Consider the following 22,080-nt stretch of genomic DNA (forward strand, 5'->3'; position numbering starts at 1 on the left):
TTCGAGCACGTCAAAGACGAGGCGGGCTCGTCATCCATGCCCCCTATGTCAGACGCAGAGGCGCCGGTCAATTGGGAGCAGCTCCAGTACTATGGCGACGCGCTGTCGCAGCAGAGCGTCGACGCGCTCATGGCCGAGGATCCGAGTATGTACTTCTCCTTCGGTGACTTCCACGGCCAGTTCGAGATCGAAGCCCCCGTCTTTCCGGACATGAAGCCCCAGTAAAGCACCTGTCTTGTCGCCGGTCGTGGATGGGTCCACCGCGACAGCCGGTATGTCGCGAACACTTGAGGCACACTACGTTTTGTTGGTGTCTCTGATATCGTCTCTTCTCATCTCACTATACCCCACCTCGCACCTCCTTCAACCTCACCATCTCCATTAGTTTGATCAATTGACATTATGCTTTTATATCTTCTCGCTCATATCTCTCTGTCGGACCGCTCCCTATACCCTTCCATCTTCATAATCGCACTCTGTACAAATGATCACTGTCGTTTCCAAACCTCTGTAGCCATAGTCTCCGTTATCAAAATGCCGTCCTGACGTCGCTCCTCTTCGGCTTGCGTGCCTTTGTGCTACAACTCCGAGCGGCCCGTCGGCCCGGAGTTCAAGATTTTCATGCTGTGATCGGTAGGCGGCAAATCCCGCGCGTTCATGACCACCTCAAGTTCGCCTGTTTATTGAGGTCTTCTCTTGCTGCTTGCTCTCGCTTGGTTCTTGACTTGGTTCTTGAAGATATGGCTGGCTTCAAGCGTAGAAAGCTCACCGCGGACGATCTCATGCGAATGCAAGAGGGACCCCGGAGAAAACGGCTGAGACTGGACGATGCGGACGGGGAGGAGCTGGAGGCCGAGGAACACGCTTCTAATAATGGAGTACGAGAGGTAGACGAAGCGGTCGGATCATCCGAGGACGACGAGGAGTCAAGGAGTGGGAGTGAGGAGGATAGAGAGGACTCTAGGAGTGGAAGTGAAGAGGACGGAGAGGGACCAGGGGAAGACAGCGACGTTTCGCAGCGTGCGGTCCCGCCAATATACACAGCCAAGGATGAAGACGACGATGTAGACAGCTACTTCGCGTCTTCGCGCATGTCTTTGAAGCCGAAAGCTGCGAACCCTCTAGCGTTACAAGCACCCTTACGCGTGAAGCCATTACCCTCAAGCTTTGAGACCATGGGTATTTCCTCCGTGCTTACCTCGGCTCTTGCGAAAATGTACATCAAGTCACCCACCGAGATTCAAGCAGCATGTATACCCCCGCTCCTCGCAGGCAAGTCGCTTGTTGCTGAGATCATGTAGTCTGTCCTGACAGACCTGAAATCCAAGGCAGAGATTGCATAGGAAACGCGAAGACCGGTTCCGGAAAGACCATCGCGTTCGCACTGCCAATCTTGCAGAAGCTGTCGCTCGACCCGTATGGGATATTTGCTCTTATCCTGACGCCAACCCGGTATGTTCGTCGGGTCCCACGTTGTGACATGCTCCTGACCCTATGCAGGGAACTGGCTTTCCAGATATCGGAGCAGTTTGCCGTGCTTGGAGCACCGCTGAACCTGCGCACCGCCGTCGTTGTTGGAGGTATTGATATGATGGCCCAGGCCCTCGAGCTGGGGAACCGGCCGCATGTCGTCGTCGCTACCCCAGGCCGGATTGTTGACCTGCTCAAGAGCACGTCGGGGGAATGGGACTTGTCGCGCATCAAGTTCTTGGTATGTGCTTCTTCCAATATCATGAGAATTGCGCGCACTCATGATCCGCTTAGGTACTTGACGAAGCGGACAGGCTGCTTACGCCCTCGTTTGCCCCAGAATTGTCATATCTGTTTGAGACGTTACCCATGGAACGTCAGACATGCTTGTTCACGGCGACGCTTACTCCTGCTGTCGAGCGCGTCGCCGATGCGCCTCCGAGACCCGGCAAGCAAAAGCCATTCGTTCACAGGATGACCGCTCCGTACGTATCACCCCGCTCCAGGTTACATCGCTTGCTCACCCTTGCATCACAGGGTAGAGACAGTCGAGACTCTGAAGCAGCACTTCATTTTGGTGCCCTCCCATGTTCGGGAAGCCTACCTGTACTACTTCCTATGCAATCCTCCCGAATCCACCCTCCACCTCCGCCGTGCCCCGCCAGAACCGACGCAACCCTCTCGCAAGCAGAAGGGCTCACAGTCTAAGTCCTCCAAGAAAGGGAAGCCCCAGAAGAAGTCATCGGCAAACGATGACGAGGTCCCCGAGCAACCTCCACCTACTATCATATTCTGCACGCACCCACGCACAGCAGCATACCTCACACACCTCCTCCAAACCCTCCGCATCCGCACGACTGCCCTCCATTCCCGTCTGACGCAGCGAGAACGCCTCTCTTCTCTCTCCCTCTTCCGCGCCTCCGTAGTGCCGGTGCTCGTATCTACAGACGTCGGAGCACGCGGTCTCGATATAGAGGATGTTGCGATTGTCATCAACTGGGACATCCCGTCCGAACCAGAGGAATACACCCACAGGGTTGGTCGTACTGCCCGCGCAGGCCGCGGCGGTGTCGCCGTGAGTTTCGTCACCGAACGGGACGAAGAGCGAATCCTCAAAGTAGAGGAGCGAATCGGTGAGTCTGCTGCCCGGCATCTCTCACCCTCCGTCAAGAGCTCCACGATCTCTTCCTCATCACGCGGTGTTGGTCTTGATGGCATACTGCTATCTCTTCCCCATCCTCCCACTAACTGTCGTCGTCCGATACCCGTTCCCTCCGATGAGTCCGATGCCTCCCCGTCTCTCACTTGTCAGCACAGTAGTATGCTAATGATGGCTGGCGGCGCGCCCCACGCACCCTATCTTACGATCAGGTGTCAAGCTTACGGAAATGCCACTCCCCGAAGCAAAGGTTCTCGAAAACCTCAACGCGGTCTCGACCGCCAAGCGCCTCGCGAACATGGTGCGTCTCTCCGTTCTCTGTTCACTGGGCGGTCCAGTCCCCTCTTCCGCTCGACTCCCCAACCCTCTCGCTCTCTCTTCGCCTCCATTCCTCCGAGCGTGCGGAGGCACCTTACCGTGCCCTTTCCGCCACCCTCGCATCCTACCCCAAATCCTTCTTTGCTCCCCCAACCTTCCCTCGCCTCAGCTCGGGCTCGGGCGCGCTTGCCCGTACATATCTACCTGTGGCACGATGGTTTCCGCACCTCTCCCGATCGCGCAATCCAAAATTGCGAAGATGCCTTTGCTGATCCTCCGATACCGTACAGGAGCTCCACGACTCGGACTTCGGCAAGCGCGAGGAGATCCACAAGGTCAAGCGTGCGAAGCGTGCCGCGGACGTCGCCGCAGCGGCGGCGGCGTCGGCCGCCGTCCCTTGAGCGCTGTCGCCGCCGCTGCTGCCGTCGAGTCTATCCACAAACATGCGCGAGTTACGTGCGCGCGCCACAGGCCCCCGTATCGCTTCGGGGGCGGAAGCTGGGGCCCGCGCACCCTCTGTACGTAGGCATAATACACATCAGATCGTGTGTCGATGCCGTACCCGTGCCTGGTGGACCCCACAGATCTCGTACATACTACCAACCTTGCCCGCACCGGCGCCCAAGTCGAAGTGGGGAAAGGGGAGCACGACTCCGCGCGCCGCTGAACTTTCTGGAGGCTCCGCGGGCACACCAAGGGTGAGATAACCACAGCGGGGCGTCTTGAGAGTCTCCGCGGCAGAAATGAGATCAGGGGGCCGCACGGTTCTCCACGGATAGGTGCCAGTACTTACTGGCACTCTCCCGTGTTCGATTGTCGCCGATTCAGCACCCGACTTCCTCTTCCGCGCCACCTGACTTGAGGCGTACGACGCATATGCATATAGGGGGGTACAGTAGTGAGAGAAACGTGCGATGGATGCGTGTATGCGTGCTCGAATCTCTCCCCTAACGGCAACCCAGAAGACCGAGGCGGATGTATGCGCGCCGCGCGACGACGGTCGTACGTACGTACAACGTGAGCGACTGACCACGCATCTGACAATGGAAGTGAGGAAGCCGGTCACAGGGTACTGCAGGAACAGTCGTGCATAGAAGGGCTGATGGGAAGAACCGATGGCGAGCGGGCATGGAGAGGGAGGGAGCTCGAGAGGGGGATATCATAATAACCACCGCCGGTGTCTGTTGGTATACACGAGAGAAGGCCCGGGAGTGGGGATAGAAGAACAAGAACGACGGGTCAACGATTCTGCTGTCACGGCCAGACGTTTATGAGGCGCAGTATACAGCTGGTATCGTAACGGATCGGTGGTGGAGTGGAACGAGAAGGGAGAGATGCGTACGGTCGAGTCGAGAGTGCTGCGGAACGGGAACGGAACGACGACATACGACGAGAACGACGGAAGATTACTGCGGGTTTATGTCGACAACGACACGATGGCGGGGACGAGCTGAGGATAGGAGAGACGAGTACAAGTACCGGGTCACATGCGTATGATACAATGGATTGACCGGAGCTGGTTTCTGACGCTGGGGCACCGTGACCAAGACGGCATGGCATGCAAAAGACGAGCGTACTGTAAGAGAGAGAGAAGACGGTAGACAGCGGCTGGCGTTCAGGGCAATCGGGGAGGGGGCCGGGGGCGTACGTGACAGTGCAGCGAATTGAACGGATAAGTTAGGGAGGAGGGCCTCCTGCAATTTTGGGGCTTGTCACACAGGGTTATCTTCGCGAAACCACGGAAGCGCGGCGCAGGACGAGAGAAGGGAGAAACAGAGGAGAGGAAGGCAACGTGCGTTTCCGGACGTAAGAGTGCGGGGGAGGGGATCGGGGGCGTCCACGTCCGCTCCCACCGGGTAAGGGATTCGGCTGTTTTGCAGCCGCAAGAAGTCAGGAATTCGAAGACGCGGCGAAGTGTTATTGCCGTTCGAACAGTTGGGTCCGAGCCTCCAACGGCACGAGAGAGGTGCTGGGGCCGGCAAGCAAACACCCCAGTGGCGCGGAAGCGCGGTGCGCGGTTTCGTCACGTCATATCGACCTCTGGAGTACTGGTTAGCTAAGTGCGATTAGGTGCGCGCGCGTCGGACGAACCTTCACCACGGACCACTGGATGATCAACTGCTTGACGCGATCCTGGAGGCTCTTCTTGCACACATCGCAGGAGAGGTGGTCAGCCAGCGGGCATAACGCGCTCTCCATTGCGCTTGTCGACAGGTCTGCGTGCCCCGGGAGAATCAGCACGATAACGGCACGCGAAGCCCAGAACGAAATGCGTACCTGGACGCGCGTCCCACGCGAGATAAGCGGACGCGAGGGCCCATGCTCTCGTCAGCTTCTTCTGCTCCGTGAAGTCGCAGTTGGCCGTCGGGGGGTGTGGATGGGGTGGGGGGAGGAGCAGCCGCTTGAGCGCGTCGAGCCGTCCGAGGTGCAGGAAGAACAAGCGCTTCATGTACACGGGTCCGATTCGCGTTGCGATCTCGTCCGTGAGGGTGTGGAGGGAGAAGGACAGAAGATGGCTCGAGACTGGGACCGCGAGATCGTACAGGTCGTGCTTCGCGGCAAGCGCGTAGATCACGATGGGCTGCACGGGTGCTTGGCCGAGGATGAGGGAGTACAGGGGCGTAGAGGGCGCGATGTGACGTCTGGGAGGGAGACCGTAATCGGCCATCGCGTCGACCGCGGCGGTGAGCGTGTCGACGCTTGGATGGTAGTGCGCGCATGAGATGTCGTAGACGACGTGCAAGACAATGTTGAGCACGGTCGCGGAATCGGGGAGTGGTACGACTGGCCCCAGGTCATCGCGGAACTTGGCCTTGCTGGCCTTTGGTGGAACGAGATCGTTGAAACGGTTTGTGGAGACAGCGAGGACCTGGGTTGTATGCACGTAAAAGAAGACGCCGTCTGCGGAGAGTAGGATGAGATCTGGGGGGATGGGGAGGAGAGCGGCGCCAGGGTGGAAGGTGGTCGAAACGGAGACGATGGTGTTGCCGGGGAGGTGGTCTGGAGGAATGTCGTCAGGATGAGAGGGAGAGAGGGGAGTCTTGTCGGAATCCTACAAAGCAGCGGCTGTAAGCTGGAGGGTACGATGAGTGAGTGGAGGGCAAGAACGAACAGGAGGGCTGAGGACCTGTGTTGGTGTGGTGTGCTGGAGAGGGTCTAGCGGAAGGCCAGTGAGCTCAGAGACGGGTCGCTCTGAGTGGGGGGAGGCGAAGTCGGACGGATCAGAGATGTACTGGAGGACGGAGTCCCATTCAGAGTTGTCCATGGTAAGTTGACAGGCACAGGCAAAAGCGAGGGGAGAGGGGAAAGTTGGAAGGAGCGGGGGAAGGCGAGAGTCGGATAGACTTTGGCGGCTAATATAGGACGTTGGACGTTGATGTGGAGATGGAGTCCGTGGGGAGGGATATGGATTGGAGGAAGGTAGTAAGTAGTACAGGGCGATCGGCTGGGGACGCTTTCAGGCTTTGGCCAGACTGCGGTTCCAATCCAAGCCCAGTGCGCGGAGAGAGCAGGGACCCGTGCTGAGATGCAATCCATTCCACCGCCGGCCCGCTTCCCCTCAAGCCGCGGCTACTGTTGTGGGCAAGCTTTCGATAACCCCGGATCCATTCCGTGTCCACGTCTGCGCGCCCAGCTGCGAAGCGCATTCTGTTCCATGTACATAGTACTTACGCATCAGCCAGTGGCCATCCAACGGACGACGTCTATCCCCATTTCAGACATGACGTCACGCTCTCAGACACATTCCCCGACGTTGGGCGCACGTTCGTATCAACGCTGGGTATCTGCAATATCGCGCGCTCTACTGTACATTCATGTCACTAAACGGCAAACGACCCCTATCGCCCACTTTCCAACACGTCCTACCGGCCCTTGTCCTCCGCCAGAATAGCCTCGTTCAGTTCGTCCAGAGGCGCAAGCTCCCGTTTGTCCACCAGATCGAACTGCTCCATCGTCAGCGGTTGCTATCCTCTCTCAAAGCCCCCCCCCCCCAGTACGTACCTCGTTGACGAATAAGAAGAAGTGTCGGTAGCTCGTGTTCAGATGTGCTGCCAAGCCGTCACATCAGCCCTCGTCTGACAGCGAGAACGCGCTAAACGCAACAGGCTCACCTTCGATTCCAAGTGCGCATATGTGATCGAAATGGTTGCTGTAGAGGTGTGCGTACACTCGGAACAGTCTCCGGAACAGTCGTCCTATGGTGTCCCGGAAGTTCTTGGGGAACGGTTTCCCTGTTATGATGACAGACCGGAGCGTGGTGCCACCCGATCAGCGCAATTCAAGGACCATGGCGTGTAGCTCGGGCCTCGCGTCCGCACACGCCCCGGCATGCGTGCTCGTCCACGTGTGCAGTGCGACCCGGTGCCAAGGTGGGGCAGAAAAGGAAGGACGTACCCATCTCGCTTGGGAACAGCTCCTCATTGTCGAGCAGCCCCTGCGCCCAGTTCATCAAGGCGTCGACATACTCTGGCGCCGGGAGCTTCGTCGCCTTCTTGTACCGGACGCCATCCTCCCACAGGTACTCGTACCTGTGCCGTTCGAATCCCAATGTCAACCGTATTGTCGGTAGCGGAGAGACGTTGCCCCGCCCGGGCAGAACTGCGGCCGAGCGATGGCTCACCTTGGTCCCGCAGACATGATCGGGCACTAAAACGGCGGAAAGGATATGAGCGGCATCCAGAGAGACATCTCCCGATGATTCTTTGTGCACGAGAGAAACTGCGGGATTTGCTCACCTCCTGTGGCGTGCAGAACTCGGTTACCGTGCCGTAGAGCATATTCAGATGGTTGAAGAAGTCCACCGCTGCAGAGCGCAGCAGAAAGGCGCGCGATTGGGAGTGTAAGAGCAGGTTACGGTCCCGAGAGCCAAGGGGGGGCTCAGGGAAGTGACGTACCGTGTACCGCGAGCCATTCGTTCAAGTCCTCCCCTTCAGGCAGACGCACTGCGAGGCGGAGGTTCCCCGAGCCCTACAGTGATACCGTCTTCGTCAGAAGAGTGTCACAGCACGGAGCACTCTTGACGTATGGCACCCACCAGCGTCGCCTCCGCGTACTTGCGCAGCTGGTACTGCTTCGTCCCCTCCGGTACATCCTTCCGGGGCTTGAAGGTGCGCGTCTTGCCACTAGCATGATCGGCTTGTCATCAGCGCTCCATGCCACCTCCACGAGATGCTATCTCACAGGCCAAAGAAAGCAGACATCGCAGGCAGATCAGGAGAGCGGATAGCACAAGGTTTGTGGTCGCCACGAATGGGGACGGACGGTGAAGGCTCAGACGGGAAGAGAGGCAGATAGCCGCCCATAGCTTTCGATCAGGCATACCCGATCTCAGCATGGATCTATGTGCGTATTATCTAATCTAATCTAAGGCTCCCCGCGCATTTGGCGCGAAGACGGACAACGGACAAGCCCGGTGCGCAGTGCCTTGGAAGTCGAACACAGTGACGATGAAACTCGTCGCTCCATGTTTGATCGGCACACCACACGTCCGCACCTCTCCTTGAATTGACGCACGACTACATAGGACGAATGCGGCAAAGCTGTGAAACCATACCAGAGCCCGCTAGCGTCGTGCCAGCTGCTGAAGCAACGGCACTCACCGCAGCAAAATGAAGTTACACCAATGAGGCGTGTCCCGGCGTGGAATGGGGTTTGAGCCGCTCTAGGGAACCATTCATGAAGTCTAACTTTCGGAGCGGAAACCACAGAGATGGGTTCCTAGCTCTGGCAGGTATCACGGCACCTGAAGTAATTAGTCAAGGACACGCCCCTCTACGAATTGCTGCGGTGACGCAGTCTTTCGGCTGTAATAGGATATTATGAGGCGCATATTTCTTGCGCTTGCTGGTTTTCTCCGGCGGTCAGGCGCTATGTCTTCACTCTTGTCGGGGTTAATGCGTATCCCTGAAAGCGTACAATAGAGCTCACGCTCATCAAGATCCTACCACGCCGGGTAGTCGCAGTTGGTCTGACCTCGTGTAGTGGAGGATCCAGTGGAAGGTGTCTACCCTCTCTTGTCGTGTTTTCTCTATGGAGTATGCCCCGGCTCAAGGGACTATCAATTCCGTGAATGCGACCAGGTTCCATGATAGGTGATTCCGGACGACTACCTTTACCACGTCTTACGAACCCCTTACCCCGACCACCTTGACTCGGCGTATCTGTCCCCTGGGTGCCCCGATGTCTCTCCGTGTCGCTGCAAGAACACGTCGCAAACACTGAAATGAGTACTCCCCTTGAACAAATACGGCAGAATGCCCCGACAGAATCCCAGCGAACGGCAATCTGTGCGGTAGAACAAGACGTACTACTCCTTCGCGCAAGACAACTTGCCGTTTCTCTCGATCTCAGGCCAGCGATGAACACCATCCACAAAGTTGTGGTACCTCCCAGTGAGTCGTTTGTACGCCTCAGACCAACAACCATCAGGCTTGCACGAGTTGCCGGTGCCTCCCCACGGCACCGTCGATGGCGGCGGTAACCTGACACACTTTCCTCGTAGCTGCAGTGTTCTATATACAGACTCTACACGCTCCCTTCGATGAGCTCCACTCGTGTCTGGGGAGGGGCCTCGAGCAAAAAGGCAACTGATCCTACGGCCATCAACCGAGATACTGGGTGCTCGTATGCTTATCGTGAGAGATAGTCTGTCTGCACCGCTGTCATTTGCAGTTGTGTGGACTTTTTTTTTGGTTAGCCACTTTGGTGGTTGCAGGTTAATCTGCCATCTACGTCTCACCGTCACGGTGCGGTGGGTCCTTCTCCTGATTTGAATGATGCACGTAGGAATATTCGTTGGTCCACTCACGTGAGCTCCATCGGAGAGTGTCATCAGCATGTCGTCGCAGGCTTGCTACGTGGCCGATGGATTGGTTAAGCACGCTCATGCAAGAGAAATTGACCAGCGACCTGTTGGTCTTCCCGATCGCATACAAGGACAGACGCACTTACGCCACGACCGTAGGGTTAGCGCTGACAAACTGCCCTTTCCAGTAAGCCAAACGCTCATGTGCGCATTCTGTCAGCAGAGCGACCGGAACTCCGGTCGGGACTGCCTGTGAAACTGGAACGCATCGTCATCTTGGTTCCGAATCCCGATACATGCTGCACTACCACGAAATTGCGAGGTCTCAACTACGTCCAATTTTATTCTCTCGAATCAGCGTGCAAACGTCCATTGCGAGGGTTTGCTCTACGATATGTGTCGCCGGTGGTTAGAGTGTTCCGTGCGGTCGGAAGGGACGAGAAAGTGCTACAGGTTGCGTGTAGGAACTTGGGCCCGCGGGGGCCGGCTGAAGGCCAACGATTTCGTCATAGGCAGCCGGACAGAAAGATACTGCCGGGATTAGCGCCCAGTTGTGGACAGGCCTCGGAGAACTCGGTCGCCGAATCTTCTCTTCAGTACCACAGTTGCCACCACTTCGCGACTCCGTATATAAGCACACAGCAGTGAGCCTCGTTCGTCATCTCTGCACATCTTCTCATCTGTCAACCCGCCTGTATCCAAGCACACCAGCAATCGTACAGACATGCCCAAGCGTATCCTTTTCGTCTACACCTCCGCAAACAAGACCTTGACCGGCGAGCCGACGGTACGCGTATACTCACAGCGCACGGTGTGCGATCGGTACGCATATACTCACCTGTCATGCAGGGCTGGTACCTCCCCGAGGCGGCGCACCCATACTACAGTACGTCCAACCGATCGTCCGCCCCACAGGCCGCAGCGCTCAATTGACCCTACCCCTGCTCCCACAGTCCTCTCGCAAAAGTACGACATTGACTTCGCCGCCCCCGCGGGGCCCAACCCGCCCGTCGACGAGTACAGCGTCGCAAACTTCAAGGACGACCAGAAGTTCCTCGACGACCCGACCGTGCAGGCCAAGTTCGCGAGCGCGAAGAAGCTGTCCGACGTCCGCGTCGCGGACTACGACGCCGTGTTCTACGTGGGCGGCCACGGGCCCGTGCTCGACCTCGCGACGGACCCGGTGAACGTGAAGCTCGCGAGCGAGTTCTTCCAGGCGGGCAAGGTCACGAGCGCGGTGTGCCACGGGCCCGCGGCGCTCGTGGGCGCGAAGGACGCGAGCGGGGAGAGCATCTTCAAGGGCCGTCGCGCGACGTCGTTCACGGACGTGGAGGAGGAGCAGGTTGGCAAGGTCAAGGTGAGTGCTGACGTCCATGTTTGAATTGCGTGGGGAGAGGGGGAGCCTGATCCAACGGGGATGGCAGGACATCCCCTTCTTGGTCGAGACGCGCATCAAGGAGCTGGGTGGCACGTTCGAGAAGGCGGTGGAGCCATGGGGCGTAAGTGCATGCTCCTACTCCAGAGACCATCTGGATACTCACGACCGCGCTTCCATTCGTAGGCTCACGTCGTTGTTGATGGGAACTTGATCACTGGGCAGAACCCTGCCTCCGCTCATCCGATTGGTGAGGCGATCGACAAGGCGCTCTCTGCGTGAGCTCTAGGAGTATCAGATGTACGATATGGAATGGAAGAAATGTAGAAGTCTGTATCAACTCGAACTTGCAAACTCCAGTCTGTGCAGGCGTGAGAGACGTGTTCGTTAGCACGGGACATCGCGCGCTGGCGTCTTGCGGGAGTACCTCGTGCATACGACCGACAAGGTGGCGCGCGATTTCCTACGGGTTATCTGAGGGAAAGGATGCTGAGATACAAATTACACGATATGCGATACACAGCTAGATATACGAAACAGACATCACCCATCCCTTCTTGAGTGTGAAGCCATCCAAGGCTTCTTTTGCGACGGACGCGAGATCTGGTGAGTCGAACATCACGTACGCCATCTTGACTCTCTGCCCTGCCGCGTTTGGTGTTGGAGAAGGAACGACCTGCACCGAGTGGAAGCCTTGGTACCTGCGAGATCCGGACCGTCAACGGCATGGGGCGTTGGCGAAGCTTCAATACGTACTGTTGAAATAGGACCGACAATACGTCGTCCGTAACCTCTTGTGGCAGGTTGAGGCACATCAGCCGCGCCGATTGCTGCTGAGTCGCCGCCGGTATCTGGCCTGCATCGCACTGACGTGAGCCTTCGTGTGAGCGCGATCTAGGTTAGCCCACCGCGCACCGTTCGTGGAGCCCCCCTGCCTGGGACCCTCGTCGTCATCCTCGATCTCCATCTCCTCGTCGTCGTCGTCTTCGTCGTCCTTGTCCGTCCGCTCCCTCTTGACCTCACGGGCATCCTCGTCCATCCGATCGTCGCGTGTCCTCTTCTCTCCCGCACCGCCGTTCGCGAGCTTGCCGTTGGGCGCGTTCTTGACATAGATCGAGGTCGGGGGCACGAAGTCGGGGTCCTCTCTCCGGAGCGTCGCGTACGACTTCGTCTTGGCGTACTCAATGTGCTGTAGCGGTGGCCGCGCGCGAGGGGAAAGAGGAGGGGGTGTTGGGATCAAAGGGGTCGACGTGCAAGCAGCGTTGAGACGGACGGCGCACCATTGGCTTATCGTAGAAGACCATACCTTCGCAGCCGCGCAGGGCGGCGGTCGCGCCGGCGAGGTCGGTGAAGACGACGAACGCCTGCCCCTTCATTTTGGGCCCCTTGAGGGCGACGACGTCGAGGATCCTGCCATAGGTGGTGAAGAGGGCGAAGAGCTGGGCGCGGAGCTCGTCCTTCTTGACCTTGTCGTTGAGATTTTTGAGGTAGAGGGTGGTGTTTGGCTGGGTGGAGGACATGGCTGGAGGAGGAGAGCGGCGCAGGGCCGAGGCGAGGCAGGACGGGACGCAGACGAACACGCGCGGTGTGGCAGAAGGCGTTGGGTACGGCGCGTGCGCTGAGCTCGAGGCTGCTGTTCCCACAGTACTCTCCCCCAAAAGTCGTTGCCGCCCGGTATAGCCGCCTTTAGCGCCGGGGGACATGGGCAGACGCCAGCGCACGTTCGCGCCTCTGGGGACGATTTGTTTTCCGACTGGCCAGCGCAGAAACCCAGCCGACCACCGCCTGCGCCCGCCCAGCCATCCTCCACAGCCCAGCTGCCCCGGGCTTGTTCGTGACGGCCACCACTCCCCCATCCCTCCGTGCCGAATTCACTTTCGCGTGCGCACCGGCCGCCGTCTCTCACAAAACTTATACACCACGTACACCAGATAACGCGCCCCCGACTAACGTTTCATGACCTGCTGACGTGACACTAACCACACCGACCGTCATGAATACCGAGGCCGCCCCCGCCTGGCTTTCCCCCCTGCTCGTCCCCTTCTTTACGCTCTCCTACCCCACTGCCCGCCCTGCCAACCCAGACTCGTTCCCGCACGCAAACTACTATGGCACCGGGCTTCTCGACGGGTGCGTCATCATCACCGCCATCGCCCTCATGGCCATCCTACGAGACGTGACGCGCATCTACGTATTCGAATCATTCGCCCGGTGGAAGCTTGCTCGGGATCTGCGACACGCGAAGCGCAAGAAACTCGCCCTTGCCAATGGGAACGGCCAGCCCAGCGGGAACGGCAAGGCAAACGGGAATGGCAAGGCAAACGGTGCCGTGAATGGGAACGGACATGCCGCAGAGTACATCGTCACTCCCGTGGAGAGGAGGAAGATGAACAGGAGCATCATCCGCTTCGCCGAGCAGGGCTGGTCCGTGATATACTACACCTTCAATTTCTTCTTCGGATTGGTGAGTCGCGCTTGGTCTATCTTATCTCCCCTCCCACGTTCCGCGTCATCGCCTTCCGCATGTGGAACTGTGTGTCTAAGTCTGGACGGTGGCTAATTGACTCGCGACATGCATCTTGCCATTTGCAGTATGTGCATCGGCACTTGCCCACTTCGCTCCTGAACCCGATCAATGTGTGGACCAACTACCCCCATATACCGCTCGCCGGCCCCGTCAAGTTCTACTACCTCCTTCAAACGGCATGCTACATGCACCAGGTGCTCATCCTCAATGCTGAAGCACGCCGAAAGGACCACTGGCAGATGATGGCCCACCACGTGATCACCGTCACGCTCCAGGTCGCGAGCTACTTCTACAACTATACCCGTGTCGGGTGCCTCGTCATGCTCCTTATGGACTTGTGCGACATGTTTCTGCCGGTGAGTACAAGTCTTGCACCGAGGATGCACGGCTATCAGTACTGCGTCGGTTCGATGCACGGATACTCATATGTCACGGACAGCTGGCGAAGATGTTCCGGTACTTGGGCATGTCCCTGTGGTGCGACATGGCCTTCGTCGCGTTTCTGGTATCATGGTTCGTTACCCGACACGGCTTCTTCCTCCTGGTTATCAAGGCCACGTGGGAGGCGTGGTACGTCATCCCGCGCATCTGGGACCCCTCGCGCGGTCACTACCTCACGACGGAGATCTACTACGCATTCTTGGGGATGTTGGTGGCACTGCAGGTCAGCGCGCTCCGTCTCTGTTCTGACCTAGGTTTTGCTCACGCCCATGAGTGCTACAGGTCATTCAGTTGGTTTGGTTCCGGATCATCTGTTCCGTGGCGTACAGAGTGGTGTCAGGCCAGGGCGCCGAGGATGCGCGGAGCGACGACGAAGGGTTAGTCGGTCTTCTTAATACGCTGTGACCTCTCACTCACCAACATATCTAGCGATGATGACGACCACCAAAAAGACGACTAACTTATTATTTTGTAGAGGGCACGATAGACTTGCTTCTTCTAATAGCTTACGCTTTCACGGGTATCTGTTATGTCTCCGGCCTGGGGCTGGCATGAAATGCAGAGAGCGCCTCTATATACCCTTGTGTGACTGATATCCTCGTCCTGTTACCGTTACCACTCTCTTTCGGTCTCGGAACAATGGGTTTCATGGGTTCCACATGGTAGTCGTACTGCGCTGTAGTTTAGTTCTGTAGGTCGTAGTCCAGCCGCAGTCGAACAGAGATGACTCTCCAAAAGCATTACGCATCATGTCTGCCTGCTGCGCATTGAATGCAACGCCAGTCAGACTCTATGCAGGCATAGAACAGATTTGAGGCGTATGAGCTGCGCGAGGGGAAGAGCCGCAGGGCAAGACGACCGTTCCGGGCGAGGCGGGAAGTCGCTCGAACGTAGAGACCTTCCTTATCGGGCGAATCGAGTGACCTCAGCGATGGAGGCGCCTGCTGGCTGTGGACGCAGCGTACTGTTCCCGGCGCTTCTACAGTCATTCAGCCTTGCCACTGTGATCTCTCCTGGTTGTCTTTCTCGCCCTTGCACCTACCCCATATCAACTCACTCAATTCATAAGCTGTCTTAGACGTCTCTTACTGTACCTTGGCATTCCTCGAACGAGAATGATGGCCGGCATCATGAGCTACTTTGGGGGCCGGCGCGACCCGAAGCAGTCGTCGCGCGACGCGATAGTGACCCTGCGACAGCAGCTGCAGATGATTGAGAAGAAGGAGGACTACCTGCAGAAGAAGATCGACGAGGAGATGAAGAAGGCGAAGCAGAACGCGGTCTCGAACAAGGCTGGTGGGTGTCGTCGTTTGCGTCTCGCCTGTCTCTGTCTGTCCTTGGTTGTCCCAGGGTTCCACTTGAGTCTTCACTACGGATACGCTTGACCTCCGAGTTCCTCCTCTGCTTTTACTCGAAGATGTGAGCTGATATGCTGCCCTTTGCGTGGAACAGCGGCGACGGCGGCGCTCCGGCGGAAGAAGGTGACCGAGCAGGAGCTCGAACGATTGCAGAACACGCGCTTCCAGCTCGAGATGCAGGTCAACACGCTCGAGTCCGCCAGCTTCAACGCCGAGAACATGGCCGCGATGAAGAAGGCCGCCGGTGCGCTCAAGGATATCCATGGGAAGCTGTGAGTGGTCCCCTTCCCCTCCTTTCATACCATATGTTCCCCCAGTATATCCCGTGCGATAATTGACATACGTCTCCATGTTGTGCAGGTCGATCGACAAGGTGGACCAGACGATGTCGGAGATCCAGGAGCAGACGCAGCTCGCGAACGAGGTCTCGGAGGCGATCTCGACGAGCACATATACCGGCGTCGAGTTCGACGAGGTACGTCATTTTCCACATCTGTTTCGTGCGCTAAGCGAGACGTCGGATCATGGCTGACCGTATCGTATTCTCTCCCGTTTGTCTTGGACTTATTGTATACAGGACGAGCTCAAGCAAGAGCTCGCGGAGCTGGAGCAGGAAGAGCTCGATGCCAAGCTCATGCAGGATCACGTACCATTGCACCACCCAGCAGGGGCCAGTCGGGTGCAAGAAGGTACGGCATACTAATAATCTCTCTTCGCGTGAAATCATACTCACCTCGTACCTTTGCGTTAGCGCCACAAGCAATCGAGGACGACGAGGAGGCGCAGCTCAAGGAGCTACAGGCCGCATTGGCGATGTAGTCGTTACGATGCAACCCTCCCCCGCATTCATTTACCCCGGACCGGCCTACTGGCCCAGGCAGACATTCGTGTCGCACGCTACCACCCTCGTTTGCGCTTGCGCTAACGCCTGCGTTCCTGATCTGCTCTGTGTCTTTCATGTCTTCACCTAATCATTAACGACGTCTGTGTTAGTACATTATCGCTCCTGGGCCTCTTCTTGGCATTCGGTTGCCGCCGTGTTCTATTAGTGCTCTCTCTCTCCTCACGTCTACCCCCACGACGAAGCGACCTCGCGCATTGTACCTTGTCTCCCGCAGTATGATCGATAGTATATATCACGAATGGAATTTAGAATCTCACATCTTGCCTTGCATCTGCGCGTCACGCCGTCCCGGTCATCACGCCAACACTAGTCCCGGCTCGTTCCGTCGCAGTGTGCTTGGAAGGACGGTACGCGCGCGGCAAGGACGAAAGATCGACGCCAGCACCTGTCATAACACGCAGGCTTCCAGGCAGCCGGTAACTTCGTTGTGGCGATGGTATGCAGATGATGGTGTCTTCGGGTGGCTGTCGACTCGACCAGACCGCTATGTACGTACATATATACAACGGCGGCGGGCCGCGTGCGTGAGCATTAGCGTGCTAGTATATAGCTTCGATGCGTGGAAACATGATTGATGCATGCGTTATCGAGAGTGTTCGGACAGCAGAACCTCCGTGGTATGCGATGGTGTGGATTGATGAAAGACAAACGGACGTCGCGAAGGGGGGGCTGGGGGAAGGGGGTACGAGAGGCGATGGGATGAGGGGGAATGGGGACCAAGTTGGGAAGAGGAAAGGATGCGGGGGAAGGGGAGATGCAAGATCGACAGTAAGTTGAGGAATAATAAGCAGATGCGATAGTTCCTTTCAACGATGGAAGAGTGGCAAGACGTGACGATTGAGACGAACGAACGAACGAATGGCTCAACTGAAACCCGGAGGACGAGCGCGACATCGGAAGGGGGAGTGGGACGAAAGTTGGGGATGCAGAGACGCGCGGCTCGCGCAGGGCGCGCGTGCAAGTCCCATTGCGGGAGATGCGCGGAAGGCCTGCGTGAGCGGAGACGCGGGTCATGAGAAACCGCGAATCCCGAGAACTCGCCGGACGTCGCTCGTGAAGCGGAGGGAGTCGAGCACAGGAAGGAGGTCGAGGAGAGCTTCATCGTGAGGATCGTGAGTCCAACCTTCTATTGGAATCCCGTTCGCTGTGCGATAAGTGGCATCAGACTACTGCTATGACCCCTCGAGCACGACTGCGAGGGATCGTACCTTCATTAATGCTGTAACACACAGGCGAGTTGTCTATGAGGCAGACTCTCGAAAGGTCCTGCTCGATCTTCGACAAGTCCTTGGTGTATGATCCGTTCGAGAGTTGTGTACATTCCTGCGTAGGACAAGCCGGCGCCAAGTGAGCGTAAGTCGAAAGCTGAAGCCAATGTACCGTGACGCACCTCTCGGAAATATCGACGACTGAAGATACCACGACCAGCATCTAGCCAGTCGATTACGGGGTCCGCGTACTCGCGCATTGAGGCGGTAAAGATAACGAGCGTGTACCATTGCGATACCTATGACGCAGTCGGTTGTCACGGCACTGAACCAATATCATATTGACAGCAAACTCACCTTGCGGAGAAAGTAATCGACGAACGGCCGCTTGTACACATGGTAGAGTGTACTGCGACCACCCAACACAACCTCCACTGTATACCCTACGCCCTTATTCCTGCCGCCGAATCCTAACAACCCTGATCCGCCCGCGGAAGGTATTGGTCGGCAAGTGGAATGAATCAGAGTCTCATCTAAGTCAAGGACAAGTGTCTTTGGCATGAGCAAAGCTGCCTTCTTCGCTGGCGGTGTCGGTGTTACTGAGCGCGAGCGGGTAGCTGGCGGCGGCGTCAGGGATGCTGCTGTGGCTTTCGAATCCAAGACAGCAGGAGGTGTGGATATCGGCGAGGGGTGCAGCTCCTTCTCTGGCGGGAGCTTTGTGTACGGAGGCGGCGGCTGGGATAGTGGGGATGGGATTGCAGGCTGGTACGGAGGGTGCGGTGTGGAATCTAGTAATACAGAGGGAATGGCTGGGGGCTTCTCGTCTCTACTCTCGTCCTCGGTGTCCTTTTCCTCCTCATCAGAATTATCTTCTACCGCGACGTCATCGACTGCGCCTGTTGTGGGCGCAGGGTTCTGTAGCCTCGTGAGAGAGCGCACGGCAGCCACTAGAGCGTGCCAGAGCTGAAGGATGATGCGCACGAAGACAAAGTGACGGAACGCCGGGGACGCCGCGCTGGCCTTAGGACGGATGGTACTCTCTGTCAAAGAGACGGAAGGCCGCCGAGATGGCGGTCGCGAGGGCTTCTTGCGCGATATAGCAGGCGCGAGGAGAGAAGCAGACGGCGGAGAGAAGGTGTTTGGGTTCACCTCGGCGGGAGACGAGTGCGACCGTTTCAATATCCACCCGGACGAGGACGACGGCGGCTGTGGTACCAAAAAGGACTTCGTCGATCCAGAGCGTTTGAGCCGTGTTTGACGTTCACCGTCGAGCGAGAACGATGGAGACTCTGAGGCGGGAGTGCTCGGTGGCGTGCGGGTCGAAGCCAAGACATCGAACTGGCGAGAGAGGTAGGATAGAGAGTTCATGGGCGTGAGGCCGACGCCAAGGAGGGCGGCCTCGAGGACAGCTTGGAGAGCGAGAACGAGGAAGGGAGATGAGTAAGGAGGAGAGGGAAGAGAAGGTTGTTGGAGACGGAGGAGCCTGAGGGAGCGCAGCGCCGAGCGCGCATAGCGTGAGCAGACTTGGTTCAGCCACTCGACGGCCATCGACGTCGTCCGTTCCGCTGCAGTCCTCGGTCGTTGAGGTTCTGACTGGGGTTCCAACCGCCAGTCTTGCGCCCATCTCATCCTTTTGTATACTGTGCACACCATCCGCCCAGTCCAGACGGGTCGCCAATGCTGTCGATCCGCCTCTCACACCTGTCTTCCTGGCGTCTTGCTCAAGTATCGATCGAAATACACGTGCATGTCCTCCCTCCAACGTGCGATCCCTATCTTTGCCCTCATCCTCCACGTACCCCCTTCTTCTCCCTCCAATCTCCCATGAGAACGACTGATAACCCATCTCGTGTCTGGCCCTCGTTTCCTTCCCGACACTCGTGTTCACTCCTACCTCAAGTTGCTCTTTGGCTGGCGGCATTGCTATGTCATATCACTTGCTATCCGCAGTCCGACTTTGCGTCTGCTCATTCTTTGTTCGAGCCTTCCGCGGAAATGATCCTGACGCTTTCATGCACGAATGACCACTCATTTAGACGTAAAGTTAATCACCTGCTCCCAGATTTGTCATTGCATCCTAGCTCTTCCGTTACGCTTCCTTACACCTTTCTTCCGGCTTGCGTGATGTGAAACCATTGACGGATCGGGCGCCTGTCCATCCGAGTTCGTGAGCGAGGACTCGAAAACAAAATGAGGGCCCACCGTGGTTCGAACACGGGACCGCACGATCTGCAATCGTATGCTCTACCACTGAGCTATAAGCCCAACACGTCCTCGTCCTTATCACATATACTATTTGTCCCGTCGTACGAACCAACAGCTTGATGGACACTCGCAGTACATGAATCAAATTCTTAACCTCCAGTCAACGAGCACTTCGGCATTGCCGGAACGTTCGATTACAGTGACAGTGCAGCACATCTTCGCCTCAAGCTCTGTCAGCTCCGCAACGTCTAACTATGGCATCTACTCCAGTAGGATTTCTCTCACTGGCATAACCTCTTTTCTACATGTGCGCATCACGTCAGATAGCGGAATCCTCTATCCTCTGCACCCTTCCGCCTCTCATCCTCGGCCAACTCCCGGTTCAGGCGTTCGAGGTACAGCTTGAAGATGTAGCACATCACAACCACGCAGCCTGCCGTCGTTATGCAAATCCCGCATGATTTGCGATAGGTCGGCCCCCATGTGCTTGGCCACACGTACCTGAAGACATCTGAGCTAAGAGCACCGCTCAAACAGCAAGAGAGGGGGACGCACGATCCAGCCACATTCCCGAAAGATGAGAAGGCGTTGATGAAAGCCAGCGCTACCGCACGCTTGGACGGGGGGCGGGGGAACGAGTTGCTGATCCAAGTGGTGACAACGACATAGCCAGCGTACGACTGCGCCATGAGGAATCTGCACCGAGCCCTGATCGTCAGCGTGCATATGTCTGGCTGTCTCTGAGTAAGTGAGTTCTGACAACGAGACGTAGCGTGCAGCAGTGTTCATCGTGCACACAGCGATAACAAAGCCGACGATCCCGAAGAGGAGCGGTATTGTAGCATGGCAGAACCTCTCGCCTATCGCATCCGAATTCCTAGTCCAGCTCATGTCAGTCCCGAATCGCTGCCATTGAGAGGACTATTGGCGTACCTGCAGAGGGCGAATGTTATGATCCCAGTCAAGATGAATGGTGGGGCGCAGAGGAGCAACGTGACGGTCGGATTGAAGCCCATCGTAGCACTCAGCGTGGGGAAGTATGTAGTGAAGCTCAAAGTGACGTTGAAGCTTGTCATCACCAGGGCCATCCACCATACCTTCCAGTCCCGCAGGGCCAGTCGCAGCCCGATCAAGTGCCCGCCCTCCTCGGTCTCGCCTTCGTCTCCTACGCCCGCGTCCTCTTCCATGCGCCTCATCGCTAGGCGGCGCTCCCCCTCGCTTAACCAGCGCGTAGTAGATGGGAAGTCGGGGAGGATGAACATGGCGCAGAGGGCCACGAAGATGGTAAGCGAGCCCTCGATGTAGAAAAGCCACCGCCACGCGGCCTGTCCGAGCTTGCCGTCCATGCTGTCGAGAATACCTGAAGCCATGAGCGCGCCGAATGCGTTCGACGTGATGTTGCCGCAATACAGCAGAGCGATGCGCGTGCCCAGCTCATTGCGCTTGTACCATTTACTGAGGAGAAATAGGGCGCCAGGAAAGAACACTGCTTCGACGAAGCCTAGGAAAAAGCGAGCGAGGAGTGCGCTGACGAAGCTACAGGGAAGAGAGGTGAGAAGCTTAAAGATAGGATTAATGCATATAAATAGATCCCTACTCTTTAGTGATTCCTTTGATGTCATGTTAGATTGGAACGGTGGCGGGGAAAGAAAGGACGAACCTGTCAGGATGGAGATAATGCCCCAAATCACCATGCTGGTGGGCAGGTATATGGATGGCTTGCCGATATGGTTGAGAAACATATTCCTACAAATATAACACATTCAATCCGCGAGCCATTCCGTGGAATAGACGACTCACGAGGGTACTTGCATGATCATGTAACCGGCATATAGTATGGACAAGAGGGTCGCAAACTCTTGGCCTTGCAAACCCAGGTCCGTCTCTAGTCCCCGTAGCCGTGCTGCGCTGTGCACGTCCAAACATTGAGCTTCTGCTTCAAGTATGTCTTTCCTTCACGGGAGCCTACCCGATATTGTTACGATCCATCTGGGCATTGCACTGTCAGGTATACCAAAGGTGTCGGGCTGCGAGCAAACGTACGTAGTTCAGCATATATATGACTATCAGAATAGACATGCGCGAGTCGATCTTGCGTAGGAGCTTGCGCTCTAGCTTCTGCCGTGCCTCACATCCACCAAATCCGGCGTCTTCGTCTTCTGCGGAGGTCAGCTCAACAAATATTTCGGTGACATCAATCAAGGATTCCGCCTTCGAGGGTGCCATCATGCGCCTCTTCGATGGAAGATGGGGACCCGCGATACAACTGATGGGCAGTGGCAAAAGCAGAGCAGAGCTGGGAACCTGGAG

The 22,080-nt window shown here is 57.2% G+C and overlaps 8 protein-coding genes and 1 non-coding gene across 9 annotated transcripts; 4 read left to right on the forward strand and 5 right to left on the reverse strand.

The window, feature by feature from the left end:
- Positions 1-765: 765 nt before the first annotated feature.
- Positions 766-5,989, forward strand: DICSQDRAFT_135054 (DEAD-domain-containing protein). Its single transcript, XM_007364067.1, has 9 exons — positions 766-1,272; positions 1,329-1,452; positions 1,501-1,711; positions 1,765-1,955; positions 2,008-2,603; positions 2,842-2,930; positions 3,238-4,987; positions 5,039-5,163; positions 5,225-5,989. Exons 1-7 carry the CDS (start codon positions 1,176-1,178, stop codon positions 3,346-3,348), a joined length of 1,419 nt encoding a protein of 472 aa, XP_007364129.1. The 5' UTR covers positions 766-1,175; the 3' UTR covers positions 3,349-4,987; positions 5,039-5,163; positions 5,225-5,989.
- Positions 5,990-6,729: 740 nt separating this feature from the next.
- DICSQDRAFT_135055 (Mob1/phocein) lies at positions 6,730-8,221 on the reverse strand. Its single transcript, XM_007364068.1, has 9 exons — positions 8,129-8,221; positions 7,983-8,070; positions 7,843-7,915; positions 7,684-7,751; positions 7,569-7,594; positions 7,343-7,476; positions 7,060-7,179; positions 6,950-6,996; positions 6,730-6,891 (listed from the first exon to the last, which is right to left on the reverse strand). The coding sequence occupies exons 1-9, from the start codon at positions 8,146-8,148 to the stop codon at positions 6,811-6,813; spliced, it is 657 nt and encodes a 218-aa protein (XP_007364130.1). The 5' UTR covers positions 8,149-8,221; the 3' UTR covers positions 6,730-6,810.
- Positions 8,222-10,476: 2,255 nt separating this feature from the next.
- DICSQDRAFT_168464 (class I glutamine amidotransferase-like protein) lies at positions 10,477-11,409 on the forward strand (the record flags this gene model as incomplete). The annotated part of the gene is made up of 5 exons (XM_007364069.1): positions 10,477-10,539; positions 10,602-10,638; positions 10,706-11,109; positions 11,177-11,251; positions 11,314-11,409. The coding sequence occupies 5 exons, from the start codon at positions 10,477-10,479 to the stop codon at positions 11,407-11,409; spliced, it is 675 nt and encodes a 224-aa protein (XP_007364131.1).
- A 241-nt stretch (positions 11,410-11,650) lies between these two features.
- Positions 11,651-12,647, reverse strand: DICSQDRAFT_57131 (RNA-binding domain-containing protein; the record flags this gene model as incomplete). The annotated part of the gene is made up of 4 exons (XM_007364070.1): positions 11,651-11,828; positions 11,884-12,004; positions 12,043-12,316; positions 12,408-12,647. 4 exons carry the CDS (start codon positions 12,645-12,647, stop codon positions 11,651-11,653), a joined length of 813 nt encoding a protein of 270 aa, XP_007364132.1.
- A 473-nt stretch (positions 12,648-13,120) lies between these two features.
- On the forward strand, positions 13,121-14,500 carry DICSQDRAFT_56433 (longevity assurance proteins LAG1/LAC1; the record flags this gene model as incomplete). The annotated part of the gene is made up of 4 exons (XM_007364071.1): positions 13,121-13,591; positions 13,720-14,010; positions 14,094-14,318; positions 14,378-14,500. The coding sequence occupies 4 exons, from the start codon at positions 13,121-13,123 to the stop codon at positions 14,498-14,500; spliced, it is 1,110 nt and encodes a 369-aa protein (XP_007364133.1).
- A 596-nt stretch (positions 14,501-15,096) lies between these two features.
- On the forward strand, positions 15,097-16,620 carry DICSQDRAFT_154054 (uncharacterized protein). The gene is made up of 5 exons (XM_007364072.1): positions 15,097-15,391; positions 15,548-15,725; positions 15,814-15,928; positions 16,031-16,142; positions 16,205-16,620. Exons 1-5 carry the CDS (start codon positions 15,211-15,213, stop codon positions 16,270-16,272), a joined length of 654 nt encoding a protein of 217 aa, XP_007364134.1. The 5' UTR covers positions 15,097-15,210; the 3' UTR covers positions 16,273-16,620.
- Positions 16,621-16,995: 375 nt separating this feature from the next.
- DICSQDRAFT_83392 (NIF-domain-containing protein) lies at positions 16,996-19,080 on the reverse strand. Its single transcript, XM_007364073.1, has 4 exons — positions 17,923-19,080; positions 17,748-17,864; positions 17,566-17,680; positions 16,996-17,501 (listed from the first exon to the last, which is right to left on the reverse strand). Exons 1-4 carry the CDS (start codon positions 18,931-18,933, stop codon positions 17,368-17,370), a joined length of 1,377 nt encoding a protein of 458 aa, XP_007364135.1. The 5' UTR covers positions 18,934-19,080; the 3' UTR covers positions 16,996-17,367.
- A 678-nt stretch (positions 19,081-19,758) lies between these two features.
- On the reverse strand, positions 19,759-19,830 carry DICSQDRAFT_t65. The gene has a single exon. It is a non-coding gene; the product is annotated as a tRNA-Cys (tRNA).
- Positions 19,831-20,084: 254 nt separating this feature from the next.
- On the reverse strand, positions 20,085-21,996 carry DICSQDRAFT_168469 (sugar transporter; the record flags this gene model as incomplete). The annotated part of the gene is made up of 9 exons (XM_007364074.1): positions 20,085-20,271; positions 20,326-20,466; positions 20,531-20,647; positions 20,704-21,306; positions 21,368-21,380; positions 21,431-21,516; positions 21,571-21,678; positions 21,740-21,759; positions 21,814-21,996. The coding sequence occupies 9 exons, from the start codon at positions 21,994-21,996 to the stop codon at positions 20,085-20,087; spliced, it is 1,458 nt and encodes a 485-aa protein (XP_007364136.1).
- Positions 21,997-22,080: the final 84 nt, after the last annotated feature.

Source organism: Dichomitus squalens, assembly GCF_000275845.1.
Source record: "Dichomitus squalens LYAD-421 SS1 unplaced genomic scaffold DICSQscaffold_8, whole genome shotgun sequence".
NCBI lineage: Eukaryota > Fungi > Basidiomycota > Agaricomycetes > Polyporales > Polyporaceae > Dichomitus > Dichomitus squalens.

Excerpts from the sequence above, each read along its gene's own strand:
- DICSQDRAFT_135054 (XM_007364067.1), top strand. The coding sequence starts at position 1,176 with ATGGGTATTTCCTCCGTGCTTACCTCGGCTCTTGCGAAAATGTACATC. Across the intron at positions 1,956-2,007 it reads GTTCACAGGATGACCGCTCC|GGTAGAGACAGTCGAGACTC; the intron begins GTACGTATCACC and ends CTTGCATCACAG. Across the intron at positions 2,604-2,841 it reads CAAAGTAGAGGAGCGAATCG|GTGTCAAGCTTACGGAAATG; the intron begins GTGAGTCTGCTG and ends TCTTACGATCAG.
- DICSQDRAFT_154054 (XM_007364072.1), top strand. The coding sequence starts at position 15,211 with ATGATGGCCGGCATCATGAGCTACTTTGGGGGCCGGCGCGACCCGAAG. Across the intron at positions 15,726-15,813 it reads AAGGATATCCATGGGAAGCT|GTCGATCGACAAGGTGGACC; the intron begins GTGAGTGGTCCC and ends CATGTTGTGCAG. Across the intron at positions 15,929-16,030 it reads CCGGCGTCGAGTTCGACGAG|GACGAGCTCAAGCAAGAGCT; the intron begins GTACGTCATTTT and ends TATTGTATACAG.
- DICSQDRAFT_135055 (XM_007364068.1), bottom strand. The coding sequence starts at position 8,148 with ATGTCTGCTTTCTTTGGCCT. Across the intron at positions 7,752-7,842 it reads CGAATGGCTCGCGGTACACG|CGGTGGACTTCTTCAACCAT; the intron begins GTACGTCACTTC and ends TGCGCTCTGCAG. Across the intron at positions 7,595-7,683 it reads AGTTCTGCACGCCACAGGAG|TGCCCGATCATGTCTGCGGG; the intron begins GTGAGCAAATCC and ends CCGCCGTTTTAG.
- DICSQDRAFT_83392 (XM_007364073.1), bottom strand. The coding sequence starts at position 18,933 with ATGAACTCTCTATCCTACCTCTCTCGCCAGTTCGATGTCTTGGCTTCG. Across the intron at positions 17,681-17,747 it reads GTCGTCGATATTTCCGAGAG|GAATGTACACAACTCTCGAA; the intron begins GTGCGTCACGGT and ends TGTCCTACGCAG. Across the intron at positions 17,502-17,565 it reads GTGTTACAGCATTAATGAAG|CGAACGGGATTCCAATAGAA; the intron begins GTACGATCCCTC and ends CTTATCGCACAG.